General features: G+C 63.4%; 2 protein-coding genes across 3 annotated transcripts; both read right to left on the bottom strand.

The window, feature by feature from the left end:
• Positions 1–296: 296 nt before the first annotated feature.
• Positions 297–11,420, bottom strand: LIN7B (lin-7 homolog B, crumbs cell polarity complex component). The gene is made up of 6 exons (XM_039510152.1): positions 11,307–11,420; positions 9,196–9,314; positions 7,629–7,700; positions 7,057–7,266; positions 6,437–6,600; positions 297–1,605 (listed from the first exon to the last, which is right to left on the bottom strand). The coding sequence occupies exons 1-6, from the start codon at positions 11,344–11,346 to the stop codon at positions 1,584–1,586; spliced, it is 627 nt and encodes a 208-aa protein (XP_039366086.1). The 5' UTR covers positions 11,347–11,420; the 3' UTR covers positions 297–1,583.
• Positions 11,421–12,259: 839 nt separating this feature from the next.
• Positions 12,260–21,996, bottom strand: SNRNP70 (small nuclear ribonucleoprotein U1 subunit 70). Of its 2 annotated transcripts, none has more exons than XM_039510045.1 (10): positions 21,843–21,996; positions 21,009–21,168; positions 20,776–20,838; positions 20,179–20,233; positions 19,933–19,997; positions 19,763–19,825; positions 18,884–18,965; positions 15,366–15,467; positions 13,634–13,721; positions 12,260–13,084 (listed from the first exon to the last, which is right to left on the bottom strand). In XM_039510045.1, the coding sequence occupies exons 2-10, from the start codon at positions 21,153–21,155 to the stop codon at positions 12,439–12,441; spliced, it is 1,311 nt and encodes a 436-aa protein (XP_039365979.1). In that variant the 5' UTR covers positions 21,156–21,168; positions 21,843–21,996; the 3' UTR covers positions 12,260–12,438. The 2 variants fall into 2 exon arrangements, with proteins under 2 accessions (XP_039365979.1, XP_039365980.1); XM_039510046.1 differs by having other exon boundaries at positions 21,009–21,165; positions 21,843–21,983.
• Between the last annotated feature and the right edge of the window lie 826 nt (positions 21,997–22,822).

The following is a 22,822-nucleotide window of genomic DNA, read 5'->3' as shown; positions in this document are numbered from 1 at the left end:
CCGAGGCACAAAAGACACGGACACGCACGTCACAGACTCTCTCCCATCGGTTTATTCACAGTCAGGAACCTCCTTTCCCCCAGCACAATCAGGAGCCGTGGCACAGGGCACGCACGTTCCCGGGGGGGAGGGGGAGGGGGAGACGGACAGCAGGGGCCAAGAGTAGGATTCATCCACCCCCCCACCCCCCAGGGCTGGGAAGAGAACCCAGAAATCCTGGCTCCTGCCCCCCCCCGCTCTAACCACTAGACACCACTCCCCTCCCAGAGCTGGGGAGAGAACCCAGGAGTCCTGGCTCTCAGCCCCCCTGCTCTAACCACTAGACCTCACTCCCCTCCCAGAGCTGGGGAGAGAACCCAGGAGTCCTGCCGCCCAGCCCCACCCTCTGACTCCTTCTCTGGGAATTTCACCCCCGTCTTTCCCTGGCAGACCCAGCGGCCAAACCAGAAAAACTGACTTGAGGGGGTGACTCACTCCAGGGGGACGGGCGTGTCCCTGATTCCCAAGCTCGTTTCCCGCACCCCCTCCTGATCTGGGAGGCGGGAGGGGAGCCCAGCCCCCCGGCCTCTGTGCCCCCTGCCTTGGAAAGGACAGGGCAAGGGAGATATGGGGGGGTCCTAGGGACCAGAAATGATGCTGCGGCTCGGGAGGGGCACAGGCAGAACTTGGGGGAGGGGGGGAGCCCAGGGCTGGGCTAGGAGGGGGCTGCAGGTCGGGAGTGTGGGGCACCAATGCCCAACACACCCTGAAGCCCAGTGTCCCCCAAGTGTCACCCCCGCCCCCCCCCCCAGTTAAGCAGCAAAGTCGCCACCTGGTGGCCACTCTCTAAACTGCATCATCAACATGCTAGGATGCAGCCCCTCTGGGGTGGGGCACGGGGGGGCTGGGTACACAGGGACCTCTCGCCCGGTGCTGAGATGCGGCTGGCTCTGGGGGGGGGCGCTGGGGCTGGGTACACAGGGACCTCTCGCCCAGCACTGGGACACAGCCCCTCTGGGGTGGGGCACGGGGGGGGCTAGGTACACAGGGACCTCTCGCCCGGCGCTGAGATGCGGCTGGCTGTGGGGTGGGGTGCTGTGGCTGGGTACACAGGGACCTCTCGCCCGGCGCTGAGATGTGGCTGGCTGTGGGGTGGGGCGCTGGGGCTGGGTATACAGGGACTCCTCGCCCAGCGCTGGGACATAGCCCCTCTGGGGTGGAGTGCACAGGCAAAGATGCACAGGAATTTGGGACAGGAAGTGAAGGAGAATCCTGTAAGGTGGGTGGTTTGGGGGGAGTGAATTTCTCCAGGAGCCCGCTCCCCCTTCCCTGCCCGTAAGCCAGGATCTCCCTCACACACCCTCTCCGACTCTCAGAGCTTGGGGGTTGTTCCCCACAGCCTGGCCGGCAGGCGGATTCACACCGGCTCACGCACAGGGGTCAGATTTAAATAAGGGAATAAATACGGTTCACGGCGGGGCCGGCACAGGCCGGATAAATAGACCCAGCTACACACGAAAACTGGGGGGGGGGGGGGGGACGGAATCTTTAGGGGGCTGGGCCTGGGGGGCCCCTGGCCTCCCCAGCACGGGACGAGACGGATGCTATCCCCGCGACTCCAGAGACCTGGGGAGAAAACAGAGGGGACTTTCGTCAGAGCAGGGACCAGGGAAGCAAAGCAGATTTGGGGAGCACAGAGTGATTTTGGGGGTGCTGCTCATGACACCAGGAGGTTGGGGGGGCCTTACACGTAGCTGGGGTGCTGCTGGCAGCACTGGGGGGATTCTGGAGGGAATGGGGGCTCTGGGGGCTTTCTAGGGGGATGCAGGGGGTCCTTATGAGTAGCTGTGGTGCAGCTGGCACCATTGGGGGGTTCTGGGGGGGCACAGGCAGTTCTGGGGGGCCCTTATGTGTAGCTGGGGCTGCTGGCACTAGTTGGGGTTCTGGGGGCACATGGAGTACTGGGGGCACAGGGGTTCTGGGGCCCCTTATGAGTAGCTGGGGGCTGCTGGTGCCGGTCAGGGGTTCTGGGGGGCACAGGGAGTACTGAGGGGCTCTGCGAGGGCCCTAACGAGTAGCTGTGGTGCTGCTGGGGCTGGCAGGGGTTTCTGGGGGGTGCAGGGGGCTCTGGGGGGCGCAGGGAGGCTTTCTGGGACACTGTAGCTTTGTCCCACCTCCGGTCAGACAGGCCCTGCGCTGTTGAGGAGGATGAAAGGCTCAGGGAAGGAGAGGAGTCAATGGGAGCAGAGGGAAACCTTCCCAGAGTTGGGACCCTCCTTCCAGATGGGGCTGGGGTTGCCTCTCGCACTGAGGTTGCCTCTCCGGGGGAGGGAACTCCAGTTGCTAGGAAAAGGCAGCGGTTAGTAATGGGAGATTCGATCATTAGAAACGTAGATAGCTGGGTCTGTGATGACCGGGAGAACCGTAGGGTGACTTGCCTGCCTGGTGCGAAGGTTGTGGATCTCTCGAGGCATCTAGACAGACTTATGTGTAGTGCTGGGGAGGAGCCGGTGGTCGTGGTACATGTAGGTACCAATGACATAGGGAAGGGTAGGAGAGACGTCCTGGAGGCCAAACTTAGGCTGCTAGGGAAGAGACTGAAATCCAGGCCCTCTATGGTGGCATTCTCAGAAATGCTCCCAGTTCCACGCGCAGGGCCGGGTAGGCAGGCAGAGCTTCAGCGTCTCAATGCGTGGATGAGACGATGGTGTAGAGAGGAGGGGTTTAGATTTATTAGGAACTGGGGAAACTTTTGGGATGCGGGGGGGAGCCTATACAGGAAGGATGGGCTCCACCTAAACCAAAGTGCAACCAGACTGCTGGCGCTTGACATTAAAAAGGCTGCAGAGCAGTTTTTAAACAGAGATGGGGAAAAGCCGACCGCTGCAGCGGAGCACGGGGATCGGACCGAGACGTCTCTTAGCGGAGAGCCCAGCGACAGAGATCCTCGAGGGTCTAGTCAGGAGGAGAGGATGGACGAGGATAAAGAATGAGCCAGATCAGACGAGAAACATTCACATAAAAAAGAATCTGACACATCAGACAAATAAACAGTGACGAGTTTTTGAAGTGCTTGTACACGAATGCCAGAAGTCTAAATAATAAGATGGCTGAACTCCTAGAATCTCAGGGCTGGAAGGGACCTCAGGAGGTCAACCCCCTGCTCAAAGCAGGACCAACCCCCAGAGTGCCTCGTGTTAAAGGAGGATATTGCTATAGAAGGCACCACAGAAACCTGGTGGAGTGGGGACAATCAATGGGACATGATCATTCCAGGGTAAAAAATATATCGGAAGGACGGAACAGGTCGTGCGGGGGAGTGGCTCTATATGTGAAAGAAAATGTAGAATCAAATGAAGTAAAAATCTAAAATGAATCCACATATTCCATCGAATCTCTACGGATAGTAATTCCAGGCTCTAATAAGAATATAACATGAGGGATCTATTATCGACCACCTGACCAGGACAGTGGTAGTGAGGATGAAATGCTAAGGGAGATTAGAGAGGCTAGCAAAATAATTGAAATCCCCCACTGTTATCGAGTTCTTTATCCCCATATTGACTGGGAACATGTCACCTCAGGACAAAATGCAGACACAAAATTTCTCGATACTTTAAATGGCTGCTTCTTGGAGCAGCTGGTACGGGAACCCACCAGGAGAGAGCTGATTCTCGATTTAGTCCGGAGTGGAGCGCAGGAGCTGGTCCAAGAGGTAACTATAACACGACCGCTTGGAAATAGTGACCATAATATAACAAGGTGTAACATCCCTGTGGTGGGAGAACACCTCAGCAGCCCAACGTTGTGGCATTGCATTTCAGAACGGGGAACTATGCAAAGATGAGGAGGTTAGTTAAACAGAAATTAAAAGGTACAGTGACAAGAGTGAAATCTCTGCAAGCTGCATGGATGCTTTTCAAAGACACCATAATAGAGGCCCGACTTCCATGTATACCCCAAATTAAAAAACACAGTAAAAGAACTAAAAAAGAGCCACCGTGGCTTAACACCCATGTAAAAGAAGCAGTGAGAGATAAAAAGGCATCTTTTAAAAAGTGGAAGTCAGATCCTAGTGAGGTAAATAGAAAGGAGCATAAACACTGCCAGATGACGTGTAAAAACGTAATGAGAAAAGCCAAAGAGGAGTTTGAAGAACAGCTAGCCGAAAACTCCGACGGTAATAACAAAATGTTTTTAAGTACATCAGAAGCAGGACGTCTGCTAAACAACCAGTGGGGCCCCTGGATGATCGAGACCCAAACAGCGCTTAAAGACGGTAAAGTCATTGCGGAGAAACTAAATGGACTCTTTGCTTCAGTCTTCTCGGCTGAGGATGTTCGGGAGATTCCCAAACCTGAGCCGGCTTTTGGAGGTGACAAATCTGAGGAACTGTCACAGATTGAAGTGTCACTAGAGGAGGTTTTGGAATTAATTGATAAATGTAACAGTAACAAGTCACCGGGACCAGACGGCATTCACCCAAGAGTTCTGAAAGAACTCAAATGTGAAATTGCGGGTTTACGTGGGTTTGTAACCTGTCCTTTAGATCAGCTTCGGTACCCAATGACTGGAAGTTAGCTAATGTAACGCCAATATTTAAAAAGAGCCCTAGAGGTGATCCTGGCAATTACACACCGGTAAGTCTAACGTCAGTACCAGGCAAATCAGTTGAAACAATCATAAAGAATAAAATTGTCAGACACGTAGAAGAACATAAATTGTTGGGCAAAAGTCAACATGGTTTCTGTAAAGGGAAATCGTGTCTTACTAATCTATTGGAGTTCTCTGAAGGGGTCAACAAACATGTGGACAAGGGGGATCCAGTGGACATAGTGTACTTGGATTTCCAGAAAGCCTTTGACAAGGTCCCTCACCAAAGACTCTTACGTAAATTAAGCTGTCATGGGATAAGAGGGAAGGTCCTTTCATGGACTGAGAACTGGTTAAAGGACAGGGAACAAAGGGTAGGAATTAATGGTAAATTCTCAGAATGGAGAGGGGTAACTAGTGGTGTTCCCCAAGGGTCAGTCCTCGGACCAATCTTACTCAATTTATTCATAAATGATCTGGAGAAAGGGGTAAACAGTGAGGTGGCAAAGTTTGCAGATGACACTAAACTGCTCAAGATAGTTAAGAACAAAGCAGACTGTGAAGAACTTCAAAAAGATCTCACAAAACTAAGTGATTGGGCAACAAAATGGCAAATGAAATGTAATGTGGATAAATGTAAAGTAATGCACATTGGAAAAAATAACCCCAACTATACATACAACATGATGGGGGCTAATTTAGCTACAACTAATCAGGAAAGGGATCTTGGAGTCATCGTGGATAGTTCTCTGAAGACGTCCACGCGGTGCGCAGCGGCCGTCAAAAAAGCAAACGGGATGTTCGGAATCATTAAAAAGGGGATAGAGAATAACACGGAGAATAACTTATTGCCCTTATACAAATCCATGGTACGCCCACATCTCGAATCCTGCGTACAGAGGTGGTCTCCTCATCTCCAAAAAGATCTACTGGCATTAGAAAAGGTTCAGAGAAAGGCAACTAAAATGATTCGGGGTTTGGAACGGGTCCCATATGAGGAGAGATGAAAGAGGCTGGGACTCTTCAGCTTGGAAAAGAGGAGCCGAAGGGGGGATATGACAGAGGTCTCTAAAATCATGAGTGATGTGGAGAAAGTGAAGAAGGAAAAGTTATTTACTGGTTCCCATAATACAAGAACTAGGGGTCACCAAATGAAATGAATGGGCAGCAGGTTTAAAACAAACGAAAGGAAGTTCTTCTTCACGCAGCGCACAGGCAGCCTGTGGAGCTCCCTGCCGGAGGTGGTTGTGAAGGCCGGGACTATAACGGGGTTTAAAAGAGAACTGGATAAATTCACAGAGGTTAAGTCCGTTAATGGCTGTTAGCCAGGCTGGGTAAGGAATGGTGTCCCTGGCCTCTGTCTGTCAGAGGATGGAGATGGATGGCAGGAGAGAGATCACTTGATCATTGCCTGTTGGGTTCACTCCCTCTGGGGCACCTGGCATTGGCCACTGCCGGCAGACAGGACACTGGGCTGGATGGACCTTTGGTCTGACCCAGTACGGCCGTTCTTATGGGGGGGCCTTATGATTAGCTGTGGTGCTGCTGGCACCAGAGGGGGTTCTGGGGAATAGGGGTTTGGGGGTTTCGGGGGCCCTTACGAGTAGCTGTGGTGCTGCTGGCGCCGGCGGGGGTTTCAGGGGAACGGGGTCTTGGTGGGCACAGGGGTTTCGGGGGCCCTTACGAGTAGCTGTGGTGCTGCTGGCGCCGGCGGGGGGTTTCAGGGGGAACGGGGGTCTTGGTGGGCACAGGGGGTTTCGGGGGGGCCCTTACGAGTAGCTGTGGTGCTGCTGGCGCCGGTGGGGGTTTTTTTGGGGGGAACGGGGGTCTCGGGGGGCAAAGGAGGTTTTGGGGGGGCCCTTACGAGTAGCTGTGGTGCTGCTGGCGCCGGCGGGCCGTGCGCATCTTCTCGAACCGAGCCTCCATCTCCTCCAGCACCTTGGGCGTGTAGCGAACGACCAGCTTCACCGTTCCCTGGGCCGCCTTCAGCAGCTCCACGGCCTTCTCGTGCTGCTCCCCTTCCACGCTCTGCCCCACGCACAGACACACGGGGGTTAGGGGCACGGACCCCCCCCAGTGCTGCCCCCACACCTGCTGCTGCCTCAGTCTCCCCACATGCTCAGCCCTCCCGGTCCCCATGCCGGTCCCCCCGTGCTGCCCGATGTCCCTCCCCTGGTGCCTCCCCCATGGTCCCCATCGCCACCCCCCCGCATCTTCCTTACATCCCTTCCTAGTGCCCCCCCATGCCGGTGCCCCCCATCGCCCCCCAATGTCTCCTCCCGGAGCCCTCCCCACGCCAGCTCCCCCACACGGCCACCCCTATGTCCCCTCCCGGTGTCCCCTAACCCTAACCCATCGCCCCCCAATGTCTCCTCCCGGAGCCCTCCCCACGCCAGCTCCCCACCACGGCCACACCTATGTCCCCTCCCGGTGTCCCCCCATCGCTCCCCCACATCCCTCCCATGTCCCCTCCCCCCGGCTCACCACGCCGTTGACGGACAGCAGCTGGTCCCCCCGCTTGAGGCCGCCGTGCCGGTCGGCAACGCCGCCGGGGATGACGCGGGAGATGTAGATGGGCGAGTTCTGCTCCTTGCCCCCCATGATGTTAAAGCCGAGCCCCTCGTCCGTCTTGGGCAGCTCCACCACCCGGGGGTGGGCATGGCCCTCGCTCGCCGCGAACGCCGCCACCGTGGCCTGGGGGCACAGACGCAGGGCGCTGGGGGGGGGGCAGGGCGCCCGAGGGAGGGGTCCCCGGGGGGGGGCAGTGCCTGGGCCCAGCTCTCGGGGGGAGGGCGGTGCTCAGTCCCAGGGGTCCCCGGGGTGGGGGCGGTGCCTGGGCCCAGCTATGGGGCTTGGGGGTGCCCGGGCCCAGCTCTCGGGGGTCCCCGGAGGGGGGCGGTGCCTGGTCCCAGCTATGGGGCTTGGGGGTGCCCGGGCCCGGCTCTCGGGGGTCCCCGGGGGGCAGGGGTGCCCAGGCCCGGCTCTCGGGGGTCCCCGGGGGGGCGGGGGTGCCCAGGCCCGGCTCTCGGGGCAGGGGGTTCCCGGGGGGGCCATACCTTGGCCGTGGCGTGGGCCCGGATCTCGGCGCTGCCCGCGATCTCCAGCGTGTCATAGAGCTGCTCATAGACCTGGGGGAGGAAAGCGGGGGAGGGGCTGTCAAGGCGAGAGCTGGGGGGGAACCCAGGAGTCCGGCCGGGCTGGGGGCAGGGGCAGTGAGGGTTGATCCAGGCCATGGGACTCCCAGGTGATTCAGGGCTTGGGGGTGGGAGGTGTCTGGGGGTCACAGCCGGAGACACGGCCATGGCGGGTCATGGTCGGGGACCCCCAGGGGGTTGGGGTGGTGGTGGGGTGAAGCCCCCGGGTGTGACCCGGTAGGGGGCTCGTCTCCCAGAGGGCCAAGCAGAAGTTGAACTGCAGAACCCTCGGGGGGCGGCAGGGGGGACTGGGGGTGCAGAGCAGGGGGTGTCCCAGAGATGTTGGAGGTGGCCTGGAGGATTGTGGGGTCTGGGGTACAGGGAATGTATAGGGGTGCAGTACAGGGGTGGGGTGCAGGGGATGTGGGGAGCAGTACAGGGGTTTGGGGAGCAGGGGACGTGGGAGCAGTACAGGGGATGGGGGTGCAGTACAGGGCGTGGGGCTGCAGTACAGGGCGTGCGGGGTGCAGTACAGGGGTTGGGGTGCAGGGGTGGATGTGGGGGAGCAGTACAGGGCGTGGGGAGCAGGGGTGGATGTGGGAGAGCAGTACAGGGTTTGGGGAGCAGGGGTGGATGTGGGGTGCAGTACAGGGGTTGGGGTGCAGGGGATGTGGGGAGCAGTACAGGGGTTGGGGAGCAGGGGGATGTGGGGGTGCAGTACAGGGGTTGGGGAGCAGGGGGATGTGGGGGAGCAGTACAGGGGTTGGGGAGCAGGGGATGTGGGGAGCAGTACAGGGTTGGGGAGCAGGGGATGTGGGGGTGCAGTACAGGGCGTGGGGTGCAGGGGTGGATGTGGGGTGCAGTACAGGGGTTGGGGAGCAGGGGATGGGGGAGCAGTACAGGATTGGGGTGCAGGGGATGTGGGGGTGCAGTACAGGGCATGGGGATGCAGGGGATGTGGGGGTGCAGTACAGAGGTTGGGGAGCAGGGGATGTGGGGTGCAGTACAGGGTTGGGGAGCAGGGGATGTGGGGAGCAGTACAGGGTTGGGGTGCAGGGGATGTGGGGTGCAGTACAGGGGGTGGGGGTGCAGGGGGATGTGGGGGAGCAGTACAGGGGTTGGGGAGCCTGGGCGGATGTGGGGGTGCAGTACAGGGGTTGGGGAGCAGGGGATAGGGGATGCAGGGGATGTGGGGTGCAGTACAGGGGTTGGGGAGCAGGGGATGTGGGGTGCAGTACAGGGGATGTGGGGCTGCAGTACAGGGCGTGGGGGTGCAGGGGTGGATGTGGGGGAGCAGTACAGGGCGTGGGGGTGCAGGGGTGGATGTGGGGGTGCAGTACAGGGGTTGGGGAGCAGGGGGATGTGGGGGAGCAGTACAGGGCGTGGGGAGCAGGGGGATGTGGGGGAGCAGTACAGGGCGTGGGGATGCAGGGGTGGATGTGGGGGTGCTTGTGGGCACAGAGGGGTTTTGGGGTCCAGGGGGTCTCACCTCGCGGATGGCTGAGCAGAACTTGCTCTGCAGAACCCGCTGCAAAGCCTGCAGTTTGTGGGGGGGCAGCTCCCCACTTCGCTGCAACCGCTCCAGCAGCTCCACGGCGCGCGCCACATCTGTGGGGATGGGGGGTTCACACAGGGGGCAGGGAGAACCCCCCAAAACTCACTCCCTGCCGCTGCACCACATCCCCCCACATCTAACATCTGCCCTGCCCCCCAGCCACCACCTGCCCTGCTCCCATCTAACTCCTGCCCCCCCAGCCACCACCTGCCCTGCCCCCCCACATCTAACTCCTGCCCCCCCAGCCACCACCTGCCCTGCCCCCCACATCTAACTCCTGCCCCCCAGCCACCTGCCCTGCCCCCCCACATCTAACTCCTGCCCCCCCAGCCCCCACCTGCCCTGCCCCACATCTAACTCCTGCCCCCAGCCACCACCTGCCCTGCCCCCACATCTAACTCCTGCCCCCAGCCACCACCTGCCTGACCACATCTAACACCTGCCCCAGCCACCACCTGCCCTGCCCCCACCTGCCCTGCCCCACATCTAACACCTGCCCCCAGCCACCACCTGCCCTGCCCACATCTAACTCCTGCCCCCAGCCACCACCTGCCCTGCCCCATCTAACTCCTGCCCCAGCCACCACCTGCCCTGACCCCACATCTAACTCCTGCCCCCAGCCACCACCTGCCCTGCCCCACATCTAACACCTGCCCCCAGCCACCACCTGCCCTGCCCCCACATCTAACTCCTGCCCCCATCACCTGCCCTGCCCCACATCTAACACCTGCCCCCAGCCACCACCTGCCCTGCCCCACATCTAACTCCTGCCCTGCTCCCAGCCACCACCTGCCCTGCCCCCACATCTAACACCTGCCCCAGCCACCACCTGCCCTGCCCCCACATCTCCTGCCCTGCCCCCAGCCACCACCTGCCCTGCCCCACATCTAACTCCTGCCCCAGCCACCACCTGCTGCCCTGCCCCCATCTAACACCTGCCCCAGCCACCACCTGCCCTGCCCCACATCTAACTCCTGCCCTGCTCCCCAGCCACCACCTGCCCTGCCCCACATCTAACACCTGCCCCCAGCCACCACCTGCCCTGCCCCCCCACATCTAACTCCTGCCCTGCTCAGCCACCACCTGCCCTGCCCCCATCTAACACCTGCCCCAGCCACCACCTGCCCTGCCCCCCATCTAACTCCTGCCCTGCTCCCCCACCACCTGCCTGCCCCCACATCTAACTCCTGCCCCCAGCCACCACCTGCCCTGCCCCCATCTAACTCCTGCCCAGCCACCTGCCTGCCCCCATCTAACTCCTGCACCACCTGCCCTGCCCCCCACATCTAACTCCTGCCCCCAGCCACCACCTGCCCTGCCCCCACATCTAACTCCTGCCCCAGCCACCACCTGCCCTGACCCCACATCTAACACCTGCCCCCAGCCACCACCTGCCCTGCCCCCACATCTAACTCCTGCCCCATCACCTGCCCTGCCCCCACATCTAACACCTGCCCACATCTACCACCTGCCCCCCAGCCACCACCTGCCCTGCCCCCCCCACATCTAACTCCTGCCCCCCCAGCCACCACCTGCCCTGCCCCCCATCTAACTCCTGCCCCCAGCCACCTGCCCTGCCCCCAGCCACCACCTGCCCTGACCCCCCATCTAACACCTGCCCCCAGCCACCACCTGCCCTGCCCCCACATCTAACTCCTGCCCCATCACCTGCCCTGCCCCCATCTAACACCTGCCCCAGCCACCACCTGCCCTGCCCCCATCTAACTCCTGCCCCCAGCCACCACCTGCCCTGCCCCCATCTAACTCCTGCCCCCAGCCACCTGCCCTGCCCCCCATCTAACTCCTGCCCCACCACCACCTGCCCTGCCCCCACATCTCCTGCCCTGCTCCCCAGCCACCACCTGCCCTGCCCCCACATCTAACACCTGCCCCAGCCACCACCTGCCCTGCCCCCATCTCCACCTGCCCTGCCCCCCATCTAACTCCTGCCCCCAGCCACCACCTGCCCTGCCCCACATCTAACTCCTGCCCCCCATCACCTGCCCTGCCCCCCCACATCTAACTCCTGCCCCCCCAGCCCTTACCCCGCTCCAGCCCCAGCGGCTCGCTGCTCAGCGCTGCCATCTTCACGCACCGGCCCCGCCCCACGTTGCACTGGGGGGGGGGTGATGGGGGTGATGGGGGGGGACACGGCGCGGGGGTGGAAATGTACCTGCGCGCACGCGCGTGCCCGGAGCTCCGTGCGGGTGCACGACGTCTGTGCACGCGCCCCCAGCCGCGAGTTCACGCCTGAGAGCACGTCCCCCCCCCCCCGCAGACACTGAGAGCAGGTGGGGGAGGGGCAGGAGCAAAGCCCCCCCCACCCGGGGGGGTCCCTGCAGCACCTCCATGGTCCCCCCGGCTCGGGGGTGACCCCCCCCTTGGTGCTCAGGCCCCTCCCCAGCCACGTCCAGGGGCGGCGAGTTCCCCAGGCCAAGCCCAGGGTGGGGGATTCACGGGGCAAGATCAACACCCGGCTGGGGGGGGGTCCAATATAGGGGGCAGGCCCGAGCCCCTGGCGGGTGAGTCTCCGGGTCAAACCCCTCAGCCGCGGGGGGGTGGAGCGGGGTAAGGGCTGGGGGGGCAGGAGTTAGATGGGGGGGGCAGGGCAGGTGTGGGCCCCCCACACCTGTGGCCCAGCTGGAAGCACCACGGGCCCCACCCACGCCTGGGGGTGCCAGGAACAGGTCAGAGACCCAGGGGAGGGGCGCCCCCAGCTAAGGCTGCCTTAGAGCGTTAACGCCGGGGGCAGAGCGCAGTGACCACGTGGGGGGGGGACGCTCCTGGCAGGCAGGGACCCTGCCCGATGCCTAACGGGGGAATCCCGAGCCAGGGCAGAGGGGATTTGGCCCTGCTGCAACGTGGCTGGACCCTGGGCCCAGATCTGGTGCCCACAATTCGAGGCTGCTCCTTGAGGGCAAAGTGTGGGGCCCGCAGCTCTGGCCATTCCTAGCCCAGCCCCCCCCCCGCCCCGCCCCATAACAGCACCTCACAGCAGAACCATTAAAACCCCTTTATTGTGGTTAAAGAAAAGCAGATGCAGCCGCGCGGGGCTTTATACAGACGTGTGGCATTTCGGGGGGGTCACGCTACAGAAACTGGGGGGACAAAAACTTACCCACCTAAAAAAAAAAAAAAGGGAAGTGGCCAGGCCGGCCTGGGGGCAGGGGAGCCCCCTCACTCCAGGGGCTGCTCCAGCAGGTACCCGTTCTCCGTGGACATGTAGCCGTCTCCGGACTGCATGGACTCCTGGTCCAGGAACATGTCCTGGCTGGTCTCCTCCAGCGGCTCGGCCAGGCCGTTGTCCTGGCCGGCCCGTTCGTCCCGCTTCTCGGCCCCCCGCTCGCCGCGCTCGCCCCGCTCCCGTTTGTGCTCCCGGTCCCGCTCCCGGTCCCGCCGGCGCTCCCTGTCTCTCTCCCTGTCCCTGTCCTTGTCGCGGTCCCGGTGGCTGCGCCGACGGTCCCGCTCCCGGTCCCTGTCCCTCTCCCTGCCCTTGTCCTCGCCCTCCAGCTTCAGCTCCAGCCTGTCCAGGCCCAGCTCGCCCAGCGCCACCTCCTCGGCCTGGGCGTCCCCCCCCTCGGGCAGCTCCTCCTTCTTGTCGCGCTCCCGGTCCCGGTCCCGCTTGCGTTCCCGGCTGCGGCTGTGCCGCTTCCGCTCCCGCTCCTTGTCCTTGTCCTTGCTGCGCTCCCGGCTCCGCTTCCGCTCCTCCTTCTCCCGGCTGCGGGTGCGGCGCCGGCGCTCCCTGGACCGGCTGCGCCGGCGCTCCCGCTCCTTGTCCCGCTCCCGGCTCCGGTCCCGCCGGTCTCGCTCCCGCTCCCGGTCCCTGCGGGGAGAGGGGCCCCGGGCGTCACACCCCTAACTCTAACCCCTGGGCCATCCGTCACCCCATCCCCACCACACTCCCACAATGCACTGGGCCATCCCCACCCCCTCCGGGCAGCAGGGGGCACTGCAGATACCCACAGCCCTCCATGCTCCCACAATGCACTGGGACAGGGGGCACTACAGACACCCACAGCCCTCCACGCTCCCACAATGCACTGGGACAGGGGGCACTACAGACACCCACAGCCCTCCATGCTCCCACAATGCACTGGGCCATCCCCACCCCCTCCAGCCAACAGGGGACACTGCAGACACCCACAGCCCTCCATGCTCCCACAATGCACTGGGCCATCCCCACCCCCTCTGGGCAGCAGGGGGCACTGCAGACACCCACAGCCCTCCATACTCCCACAATGCACTGGGCCATCACTGTCCCTCCCCCAAACTCTCCTCCAGGCCCCACCCCACCATATCCCTTGGCAGGGGGTCTGGCCAAAATTGGGGGGGCACGCGGGGTCCCCCGGGGCACAGTCTGCCCCCCACTCACCGCTCGTCGTATCTGGAGGTGTCGTCTCGGCCGGAGTGCCTGATGTTGACATCGGCACCACCCCTCCGGGTGCCCCCCAGGCCACCACCTATAAAGAAAGTGCAGCTTTTCAGCACCCTGCTCCCGGCAGGGATCTATGGGACCAACTCAACCCCCCCGGCTCCCCCAGCGGAGGGAAGGGAGGGGCACCTCCATATTCACCACTGCCCTGCGCCTCTGCTCGGCTGTGCACCGTCTGCCTGGCAAGGGCTCACTCTGCTTGGACTGTGGGGGCTGCCGCTGGGCAGGAAGGCAGGAAGTCGGCTGCGGGGTGTTACTGAACTAGGTTGTGCGGCCGGGGGTGTGTGTGTGTGTGTGTTACTGAACTAGGTTGTGCGGCGGGGGCTGGGGGGGGGTGTTACTGAACTAGGTTGTGCGGCCGGGAACCCCCCCAACCAGCCATTCAGGGGCGGCAGCGTGGAAGGCCCGTGGAGGGGAATCCGCACCGCTTGCTTGGATGTGGCCTGCTGCTTTTCATGGAGCCCGGAAAGCCTCGAGCCTCGGCGCCCCCCCCCAGGCCTGGAGCTGCGAGCACCAGCTCGCCAATGTGCCCCAAGGCACGGGGCATTCAGGGAATCTGCGCGCTGCCCCCGCCCCCAGCACCGGCTCCGCAGCTCCCATTGGCAGGGGCGGTGCCTGTGCACAGCGGCAGGGCCTCTCTGCCTAGGGGCCGGAGGTGCCGGCCATCTCGGGGAGCAGAGCAGCGCAGAGCCAGGGATCCTGCATTAGCCCTGGCTGGGAGCCGCCCGAGCTAAGTGCCTCCCAGCCAGAGCCTGCAACCTGCACCCCAACCCCCTGCCCCGAGTCCACTCCAACCCCCCAGGGGCCCCACAAAAATCTAACAGCCCCAGGCCCACAGGAGAGTTAATCCGGCCCTGCTCACACCTCAACACCTGGAAGAACATCTGGACAATGAAGACTGAACGGGGGAGGTGGTCCCAGGCTGGAAAGGAGAATCCAGCTTGCGTATTAAGGAAATCTACCATCAGGGTGAGATGATGCTCGATTCAAATCCTGTCCAGTTTATGGAACTCGGATTGCGGTGGGTGGCCCAGGGCACCGCTGCTGCGCCCAGGACCAGCTGTCGGGGGCCACACCAGCCGCTGCAGAAGCCACAGAGGTCCCAAAATCCGTGACTTCCGTCAAAGCCTTGCAGCCTCACTTACGATCACTTAAAATCTCTTTCTGCCGTTAACAAATCGGTTTTGTATTTTATCTCGACCGATGGGCTTTGCTCGAAGCGCAAACGGGAATAAAAGCTGGTGCACGTTCTCGCCACACTGGGGGACGGGCGGGCTGGGGACCCAGCTTACACGGATCAGACTTCTGACCAGGGCAAGACCATCCGGCTCTGGGGTCCTAAGCTGGGGGGGACTGGCTGGAAGAAGCATTCATGTAACTCAGCGGGGTGTGTCCCCACCTGTGGGGGGCTGTGTGAGTGCAGGACCTGGAGGGGTTTGCAGCTTGTCAGAGGGAGCCCGGGCTGGTTAGACAGAGGGCTCAGCAGTACCCCAATTCCAGGCTGCACCCTGGGGAGCCCGTCACAGGCCGGGTGGGGAGCTCCTGGCAGGGGACGCCGAGGGCTGTGCCGATTGCCTGCCACGGCGCTGCAGGCCTGATGTGGGGTCACTCTCCCCGCTCTGCGTTCCGGCGGGGCAGGGTGTGTGTGTGGGGTGGGGGGTGTCTTACTCACCCAGCCTGCGGGGACGCCAACCCTTGACTGTCCGGCCTCTCTCCACGTCCACCAGCACCCTCCTGCCGTCAATTTTCTTGCCGTCTGCGTGCTTGTATGCCGCTGCAACAGATTGGGGTGTCCACAAGGGCGGGGGGGGGAGGGCGCTTCTGTTAGGCACGGAGCCCACACAAGCCCGCCCGCCCCCCCCACCAGACACACACAGCTCCCCCCACCTGCCCCGTGGCTCCCCAGAGCCGGCCGAGGGGCTGCCCCACCCTGCCGTGGGGTAGCTTGCCCCGAGGTCCCCCTCCCCCGTGCTGCCCAGACTTCAGCAGCTGGGTCCATGCCAGAGCACAGGACGCCCCGACCCCGTCGAGGCCGGAGATCCGCAAGCCACGGCTGCTGGGCTGAATGGAGCAGCCCCTCGCCCCCCACCCCAGCCAGCCCCCCAAAGCTGCAAGGAAAGGAATGTTACCGACAAGTCAAATACCTGCGTTTGCCCCCCGCCTCCTCCCCGATGCCACGCTCGCTGCGTGGGACCCAGGCAGCCCCGTGGGGGGGTAAACCCCTATGAGACGGGGGTACACCGCCCACCGCTGCTGCCCACCCCCCACCCCAGCCAGCCAGCTAACCCCGAATCCGCCATGCATCCCCCCCAAAGCAGGAGGTATTACACCTACAGGAAGGAGGGAGAGGAATCTGTGTACAACCAGGGGTGGTACGCGCAAAGGTTTTACAGTCTGGTACCCGGCTGGCACTCCCCCCGCCGCCCCCCGCCAGTCACGCCCCTGCCGCCCCCCCGCCTGTCGTCACCAGAGGAACAGAGTACAGATCCCTACGTGGCGGCTACAGATGGCACCGAGGCAACAGGGGGGGAGGAGGGGGCGCTAGACGGGCACCGCTCACGAGAAGGAAATAAAAGCGTTTACCTGGAGAAACTACTTACAAAACATTTCAACTTAGCGCCTCAACTCAACGCATCAGGCTGCTAGCGTGGGCGCGAGAGGCTGGGCTCCGCCCCCGGGCCCCCGGCCGGGGCACTGGCATTTAGGGGGGGGTGGCGTGGCTGCCAAGCGACACCTCGCTGCCTTACCTGTCTTGGCAGCGGCGTAGGTGTACCCCCCACGGGAGGTACGGTCCCCCTGGCCCTGCCCGCCCTCCTGCCCCCCACAGGAGCTGGGGCACTACGGCATTGAGGGGACACTTACCAGCCCCACAATGGCTCAGCTGGAGCCCCCGCCCGGCCTGCCGCCGGGCTGGGGGGCCGGGGCAGGATTCTTCCCCTGCCCCCTCGTTGCCAGCTGGCTGGTCATGAGGGGACACAGCTGCCCACTCAGCCAGAACCTCGAGGGGGCAGGGCAGAGCACCCTAGCCACAGGGACGGCCCCCCCCAGACCACCTCCGTCCAAGGCACTTGTGGGGAAACCCGGCCCCCCAAGAGCCCCCCATGCCAACAGAGCACACCCCAGGCAGAGGGAGATCCTGCGCTGCCCTGGCTAGAATGGGGTCCTGGTTCCGCCCCAGGGCCGTGTCTGTCTGTGGTGCTGGTCCCGGCCAGGAGAGGCCGTGGCTTACCTGAGACCAACCTTATTGTCACCTCTCTACCAAGCCCCCCTAGGCAGAACCTCTCCCCCTAAGCGCTGACTCCATCAGGGAGAGCCCCGGGGCTGACTGCTCCACCCCCATCGCCCTGGGCCAGGGCTCAAAGGGAGGCTCGATCCCTGGCATCAGCAGGGCTCCGTTCCCTTGACACCACCCGTCACAGATCCCCAGCCTGCCGGTCGCTGGCCAATGGCCCTGCGCCCTCCCCCGGGTCCAGAGGTCGGCAGCGTGACTGCTGGGGACAGGCCTTCAGGGCTCACGCAGGGAGATATTGTAGGTCCTACACAAACGGGGGCAGACCCGTCCCCTTACACGGTCCGATGTGGAGGGCTCAAGAGGGACTGGAGCCGGGCTGGGTTTAGTGTCCTCGGCGACGCCTTGCGAGGCCGGTGGCTCTGCCAGAGAGCTCAGCAGCCAGCGCCCGGACCCCATCCCTGCATGGGGCAGGCGGGTTCGCCAAGCCCAGCCCGGCTCAGCGCCCACGGGCGGTTCTACGGGGCGGGCGCGTGAGGTGACTTACGCTGCCCTGGGCTAGTGTCGCTGTGTGCCGGCTGCCTGCGTGTCCATCCCTTCTCGCCCGCAGGGTTGTGGGGGGGGCTGTCTCTGCGAGCCGCGGGGCGCCGGTCCGAGGCTCAGCCGAGACTGACGCCCCAACCGAGCCCCAGGCGCGGGCCACGGAGTGGCTGGCTGCGCCAGGGGCAGCCAGAGTAGCTAGTCTACCTCACCTCGCCAGCCTGGTGGGAACGGCTAAAGGCAGGACTCGAATATTCCCTGCCCCGCTAGGACGCGACTGGAAGCTCAGTGCCCTGCACGGCACGGCCCACCCCGGCCTGGGCAGCGAGACGCCCGAAGGGAGATGGTAGCTCGAGCAGAGAGCGCCCCTGGCTGGAGCGGCGGATACGCCGGACGGATTGGGCGGGGAGCAGGAAGTTGCCTGGGTTGCAGTTTCATTGTGGGGATTAAGAGTCAGACAGATGCAGCCAGCGCTGCGAGCTCCCCCTCAGCAGTGCCGGCACTGACACGCGGGCAGGACCGAAACCCAGCCCTGGGACATATTCGAGTCCTGCTTCATCAGCTGCGGGGAAGCATCCTACACAGGGTCACGTCCGGCCTGCCCTCCCCTCGCTACCTCCGGTGGGAATTCGGAGCCTGCGCACCCCCCGTCCGGTCTCCGCCCGGCAAGAGAGCGGAAGCCGGACGAGAGAGCAAGCTTCTCCGGTCGCCACCCCCACCACGCTAGGTGCCTACCGCTGCTGTGGCCTGGCTCGTGTATAGGTGTAGGGGTGCCGTGAAATCTTACCAACATACAAACCCTTATACCAACCATACACTGAGGTGTTGTATGGGGGGAGCATTAGCATCAGCTGCAAGCCAGCAGTGGCAATAGCCATCAGAAAGGTGGCTGCAGTGACAATAAGAACACAGAATTAATACACCCCTCCTCCCAACAGCATCGTTCACAACAGTCACTAGCGCCAAGACGCACCTGCCCCCCCCCACACGCTCGAGCCGAGCCGCTCCCCCAGCTTCGCCGTTTCTGGGCTCAGCCCTGGAGCGGGGGCAGCTCGTGAAGCTCAGCGGTTCGGGGGGGGGGTTACACACAGCGCTGAGCCCGTCGGAGCACACGCACCCTCTCACTCACACGCCACGACCAGCAGCACCCTGATTACATTAATCTGCAGTTATGGGAGGGAGGGGCACCCCGCCTGCGGGGGTCATCTCAGCATTAACCCTCTGATGGCCGGCCCCCAGCCCCGCCTCCGTCGTTCATGTCCAGCTCCAGGGGGGTGGGGGAGGGAGCAGAGTAATGGAACCTGAGTTTGCGCCGGCCCTGCGCTCCGTTACTTACCTCCGGGAGCTCGAGGGCCGGCGCCGAGATGGAAAACATGCGCTTTAGGGAGAGGCAAAGAGGCCCGGGCAGAGGCGGTACTTACAGTGCATGTCCCGCTCGTGTTCATACTCGATGAAGGCGTAGCCGCGCGGCTTTCCGGAACGCTTGCTGTACACCATGTAGATCTGGGGGGGTGGGGGGGTGGCAGGTTAATGACCCAGACACGGCCCCTCCCACGCGCGCTGCTTAGCCCCGGCTTCAGTCTGACACAAGCCACTGCCCCACAGCACCTTTCGTTGTGCTGGTTAACTCGCTCCAGACCAGCAGGGGGCGCTCATGCGCTGATTGAGGTCTGACAGAGCCTTCCTGGCCAGGGGGGTAGCCTGGTCCCAACAGGGCACCACCAGGATAGGGAGAGCCAGGAACACCCGTCACCCGTGTGAAATCCCACAAGGGCCCTGCCAAGCAAACCTGGAGGGGGAACATCCCAACCCGAAAACTTGGGGGGGAACTTCCCAACCCAAAACCTTGGGGGGGAACTTCCCAACCCGAAAACCTGGGGATCAGTTAGACCCTGAGCATACGAACAAGCCCCACCAGTCAGGCAGCAAGGGGACTGGGGACCACCTCAGAGCAGCAGTTCACCCCGGCTGGTGTCCCATCTCCAGCTGTAGTTGATCCTTTCAAGGAAGGGAAAACCCGGCCCACATCTGGCTAGTTGTATCGGGGGAATCCCCACCTGCCCCCTGCGGGCGCCTGGCTGAAGCCCCTAAGCATGAGAGCTCATTACGGCAATTGTCTCAGCGCAGAGCTGCCAGCGGTTAGAAGCCCACCGGGGCTCCGCAGGCACGGACCAGGAAGGAAGGGACCCCCCTCCCCCAGCATTCCTCTGGGCTGGGAGCTCACAGGGGATGGAGACCCCCCCATTTCCCCAGGGTCAATCTCCCGCCCTGGGAACAGCGAGGCCTTCGCAGCCTCTTACCCGTTTGATGGGGCCATAGACCTCGAACTCTCTTCTGAGCTTGGATTCTGTCGTGTCGTAGTTCTGCGGGGGAGAGGACAGGCTGGTGAGACAGCTGCTGCTGGCGGTCAGGTGGGGGGGAGAAGCAGGTGCCCCGGGAAGGGGCTCCCAGGCAGCGGGAGGAAACTTACCACTCTAGCCACGAAGAGGGTTTTGAAGGCGTCTCCCTGGGCGTTGGGGTCGTTGTGCGGGTCCCCTGGATGGGGAGAGAACAGGGCTAGGCAGGCGGAAACATCAATGGCTGATGCCGCCCCCCCCAGCCCCCGTTCACCCTCCCATACGCTGAGGCACCCGTGAGGGGATGTCCCCAGCAGGTGGGAGTTAGATCAACCCCCCTGCCCCCCACAGTGATGGGACACTCCCCCCCCAACACTCACACATCTTCAGCTCATTCTCCACCTCCTGCTGCCTCCGCTCAATCTTCTCTCGTCTCTGTGGGAAGGAAAGGGAAGGGGTGACGGGCTCTGGACTCCTGGCAGTGACTCTCCAGAGAGGGAATCCAGGACAGGATTCGAGGGGAGCTCTTAGTCACTAGCACCCCCGAGGCTCTCAAAGTGCGCTCATTGCTTCGTCCTCACCGCCTTCTGCAGGGCTGTTACCCCCAATTCACAGACGGGGACGCCCAGGCACTCCCCCCAAAGCTCACAAAGGGAGTTAGTGACAGAATTACCAGCGAAAGAACCCAGGAGTCCTGGCTGCCAAATCCTCCCCCGCTCCCCTCCCAGAGCTGGGGAGAGAACCCAGGCGTCCTGGCTCCCAGCCCCACGATTCAATCACCAGACTATATGGGAGAAGGGATACTCAAGGGAGAACAGAAGAGACTCTGGCAGCAGAGCGCCTCCTCAGCTCGCCCCTTCCCCACACAACCCAGAGCTGGCTTTCGGGGGGAGGGGCGCACGCAGACAAACCCCCCACCCCGGTTGCCCATGCCCCTAGAAGGATGGGCTGACCCCCATGCTTGCAGAGAGCCGTACCTTCCGCTCCATGCGCTCCTCACGGGTCTCAGCGCGGGTGGGTGGAGGGGCATCGCGTGGGTCCTGGGGGGGAGAGAAGCACGTTAGCAGGGCATCAAGCGGGTGGGTGGCACAGACATGGGGGGCGGGGGGGAGCCTGGCGGCTTTGGAGCAGAGAAAAGAGGTGATGAGGCAACCAGCTCCCCGCCTCCAGCCCCCTGCCAGCGCCGCCCTGCTGGGGAGGCCGAGCTCACCTCGAACTCCCGGATGTACGGCGCGATGCCGCAGTAGGGCTGGTTGTGGTGTTTCTCATGAGGCAGCTTCTCCAGAGGGGGCAGGTACGGGATGGGGTCTCGGGGGGCGAAGAGCGCCAGCAGGTTGGGGGGCAGGAACTGCGTCATCTTGGGAAATCTGCTGAGGGGGGGGAGGGAAAATGCCAGATCGTTGGATCCTACAAGTGCATCCCCCCTCCTCCAAGTGTGTGGGGTCAGGCCCCCCCAAACTCAGCCAACTTAGGGGCCAGCTAAGCTCCTCCCTCCTCCTTTGGTGGGGTTCTGCTTCCCAGCGGCACCCCCCACCTCATCTCCATGGACGCAGCCAGTTCCTGGGCAACCCATGTGCTTCTTCTGCTCCCCCCCCATGGGGCTCCTCAGCCCCCCCCATCCTGGGGTCACCCCCCCAACCCGGTCCATCCCCTGCGGTTACGTCTCGTCTCTGCGGGAAGGGGCGACGGGCTCTGGACTCCCGGCAGCGACTCCCCAGAGAGGGACCCCGGGACGCGATTCGAGGGGCCCTGCACCCCCAGGACTCCGCCTCCCCACACACCCCCATTGCTCCCCTCCCCCGCCTGGACCCCGCCCCAATTCCTGCTCCCCCAGTAACCCCCCCCATCAGCCACCTTCTCCGCTGCCCCCCCGGGCCCCCCCTCACCTGACCCCCCCTCCCGTGACCCTCGGCCCCAGCTGCCCCCCCCGGGCCCCCCCGCAACCGCCCCCACCTGCTCGGCCCCCCCGGGGCTGCCTGGACCCCTCGTGCCCCCCCCGGGCCCAGCCCCCTCCCCGGGGCGCCGCGTGACCCCCCCCCCTCACCGGCCGCGCCGCGCTCGGCTCCTCCCGCTGCCGCCTGGTCGGGGCCTGCTCCCTGCCCGCTCTGCGCATGCGCGTCCCCGTCACCGCGTCCGGATCCCTGCGCCGCCGGGACTCGCATCGGGGGCGGGGGAAGGAGGCGCGAATCTCCCCCACTCGGAGGGATGATCCCTCCGCCGCCGGCAGGAAAAGTAGTGCCCGAGCGCGGGGCAGGGGCAGACCATAATACTCGACGCCGGGGCGCTCCTGGCGCCATGGTGGTGACCCCCCCCCCGCGACCTGCACCATAGCAACCGGGCCCATGACCCTGACCTGCTCCATAGCAACAGGGCCATGACCCCTGACCTGTGCCACAGCAACCAGAGCATGACCTCTGACCTGTGCCATAGCAACTGGTCCCATGACCTTGACTTGCCCCATAGCAACTGGGCCCATGACCCCCGACCTGCTCCATAGCAACCAGGCCATGACCTGACCTGTGCCATAGCAACTGGGCCCATGACCCCCGACCTGCTCCATAGCAACCAGGCCATGACCTGACCTGTGCCATAACAAGCAGGGCTATGGCCCCTGAGCTGTGCCATAGCAACTAGGCCCATAACCCCCAACCTGCACCATAGCAACTGGGCCCATAACCCCCGACCTGCTCCATAGCAACAGGGCCATGACCTCTGACCTGCACCATAGCAACCAGGCCATGATCCCTGACCTGAGCCATAGCAACCAGGGATATGACCCTGACCCGCGCCATAGCAGCTGGGGTAATGACCCTGACCCCAGCTGGGCTTGGGATACAGCCTCCTCTGCCCCTAGGGCAGGGCCCTGTACGCCCCAGGCCTGGCACCGTAGGGTCACGGGGGGCCCCGTACGCCCCAGGCCTGGCACCGCAGGGTCACGGGGGGCCCCGTACGTCCCAGGCCTGGCACCGCAGGGTCACGGGGGACCCCGTACGTCCCAGGCCTGGCACCGCAGCGTCACGGGGG

The sequence above is a fragment of the Mauremys reevesii genome, linkage group 22, assembly GCF_016161935.1.
Source record: "Mauremys reevesii isolate NIE-2019 linkage group 22, ASM1616193v1, whole genome shotgun sequence".
NCBI classification, from domain to species: Eukaryota; Metazoa; Chordata; order Testudines; family Geoemydidae; genus Mauremys; species Mauremys reevesii.
Note: the sequence above shows the minus strand (reverse complement) of the source record. Positions and strands in the feature narration are given on the sequence as shown.

Coding starts and splice junctions, on each gene's coding strand:
- LIN7B (XM_039510152.1), bottom strand. CDS start 11,346: ATGGCAGCGCTGAGCAGCGAGCCGCTGGGGCTGGAGCGGG. Junction 6,601..7,056: donor TGCTGTCCGTCAACGGCGTG/GTGAGCCGGGGG, acceptor TGCGTGGGGCAG/AGCGTGGAAGGGGAGCAGCA. Junction 1,606..6,436: donor CAGCAGCACCACAGCTACTC/GTAAGGGCCCCC, acceptor TTTTCTCCCCAG/GTCTCTGGAGTCGCGGGGAT.
- SNRNP70 (XM_039510045.1), bottom strand. CDS start 21,155: ATGACGCAGTTCCTGCCCCCCAACCTGCTGGCGCTCTTCGCCCCCCGA. Junction 20,234..20,775: donor AGGAGCGCATGGAGCGGAAG/GTACGGCTCTCT, acceptor TCCTTCCCACAG/AGACGAGAGAAGATTGAGCG. Junction 15,468..18,883: donor ACACGAGCGGGACATGCACT/GTAAGTACCGCC, acceptor AATCTGTTGCAG/CGGCATACAAGCACGCAGAC.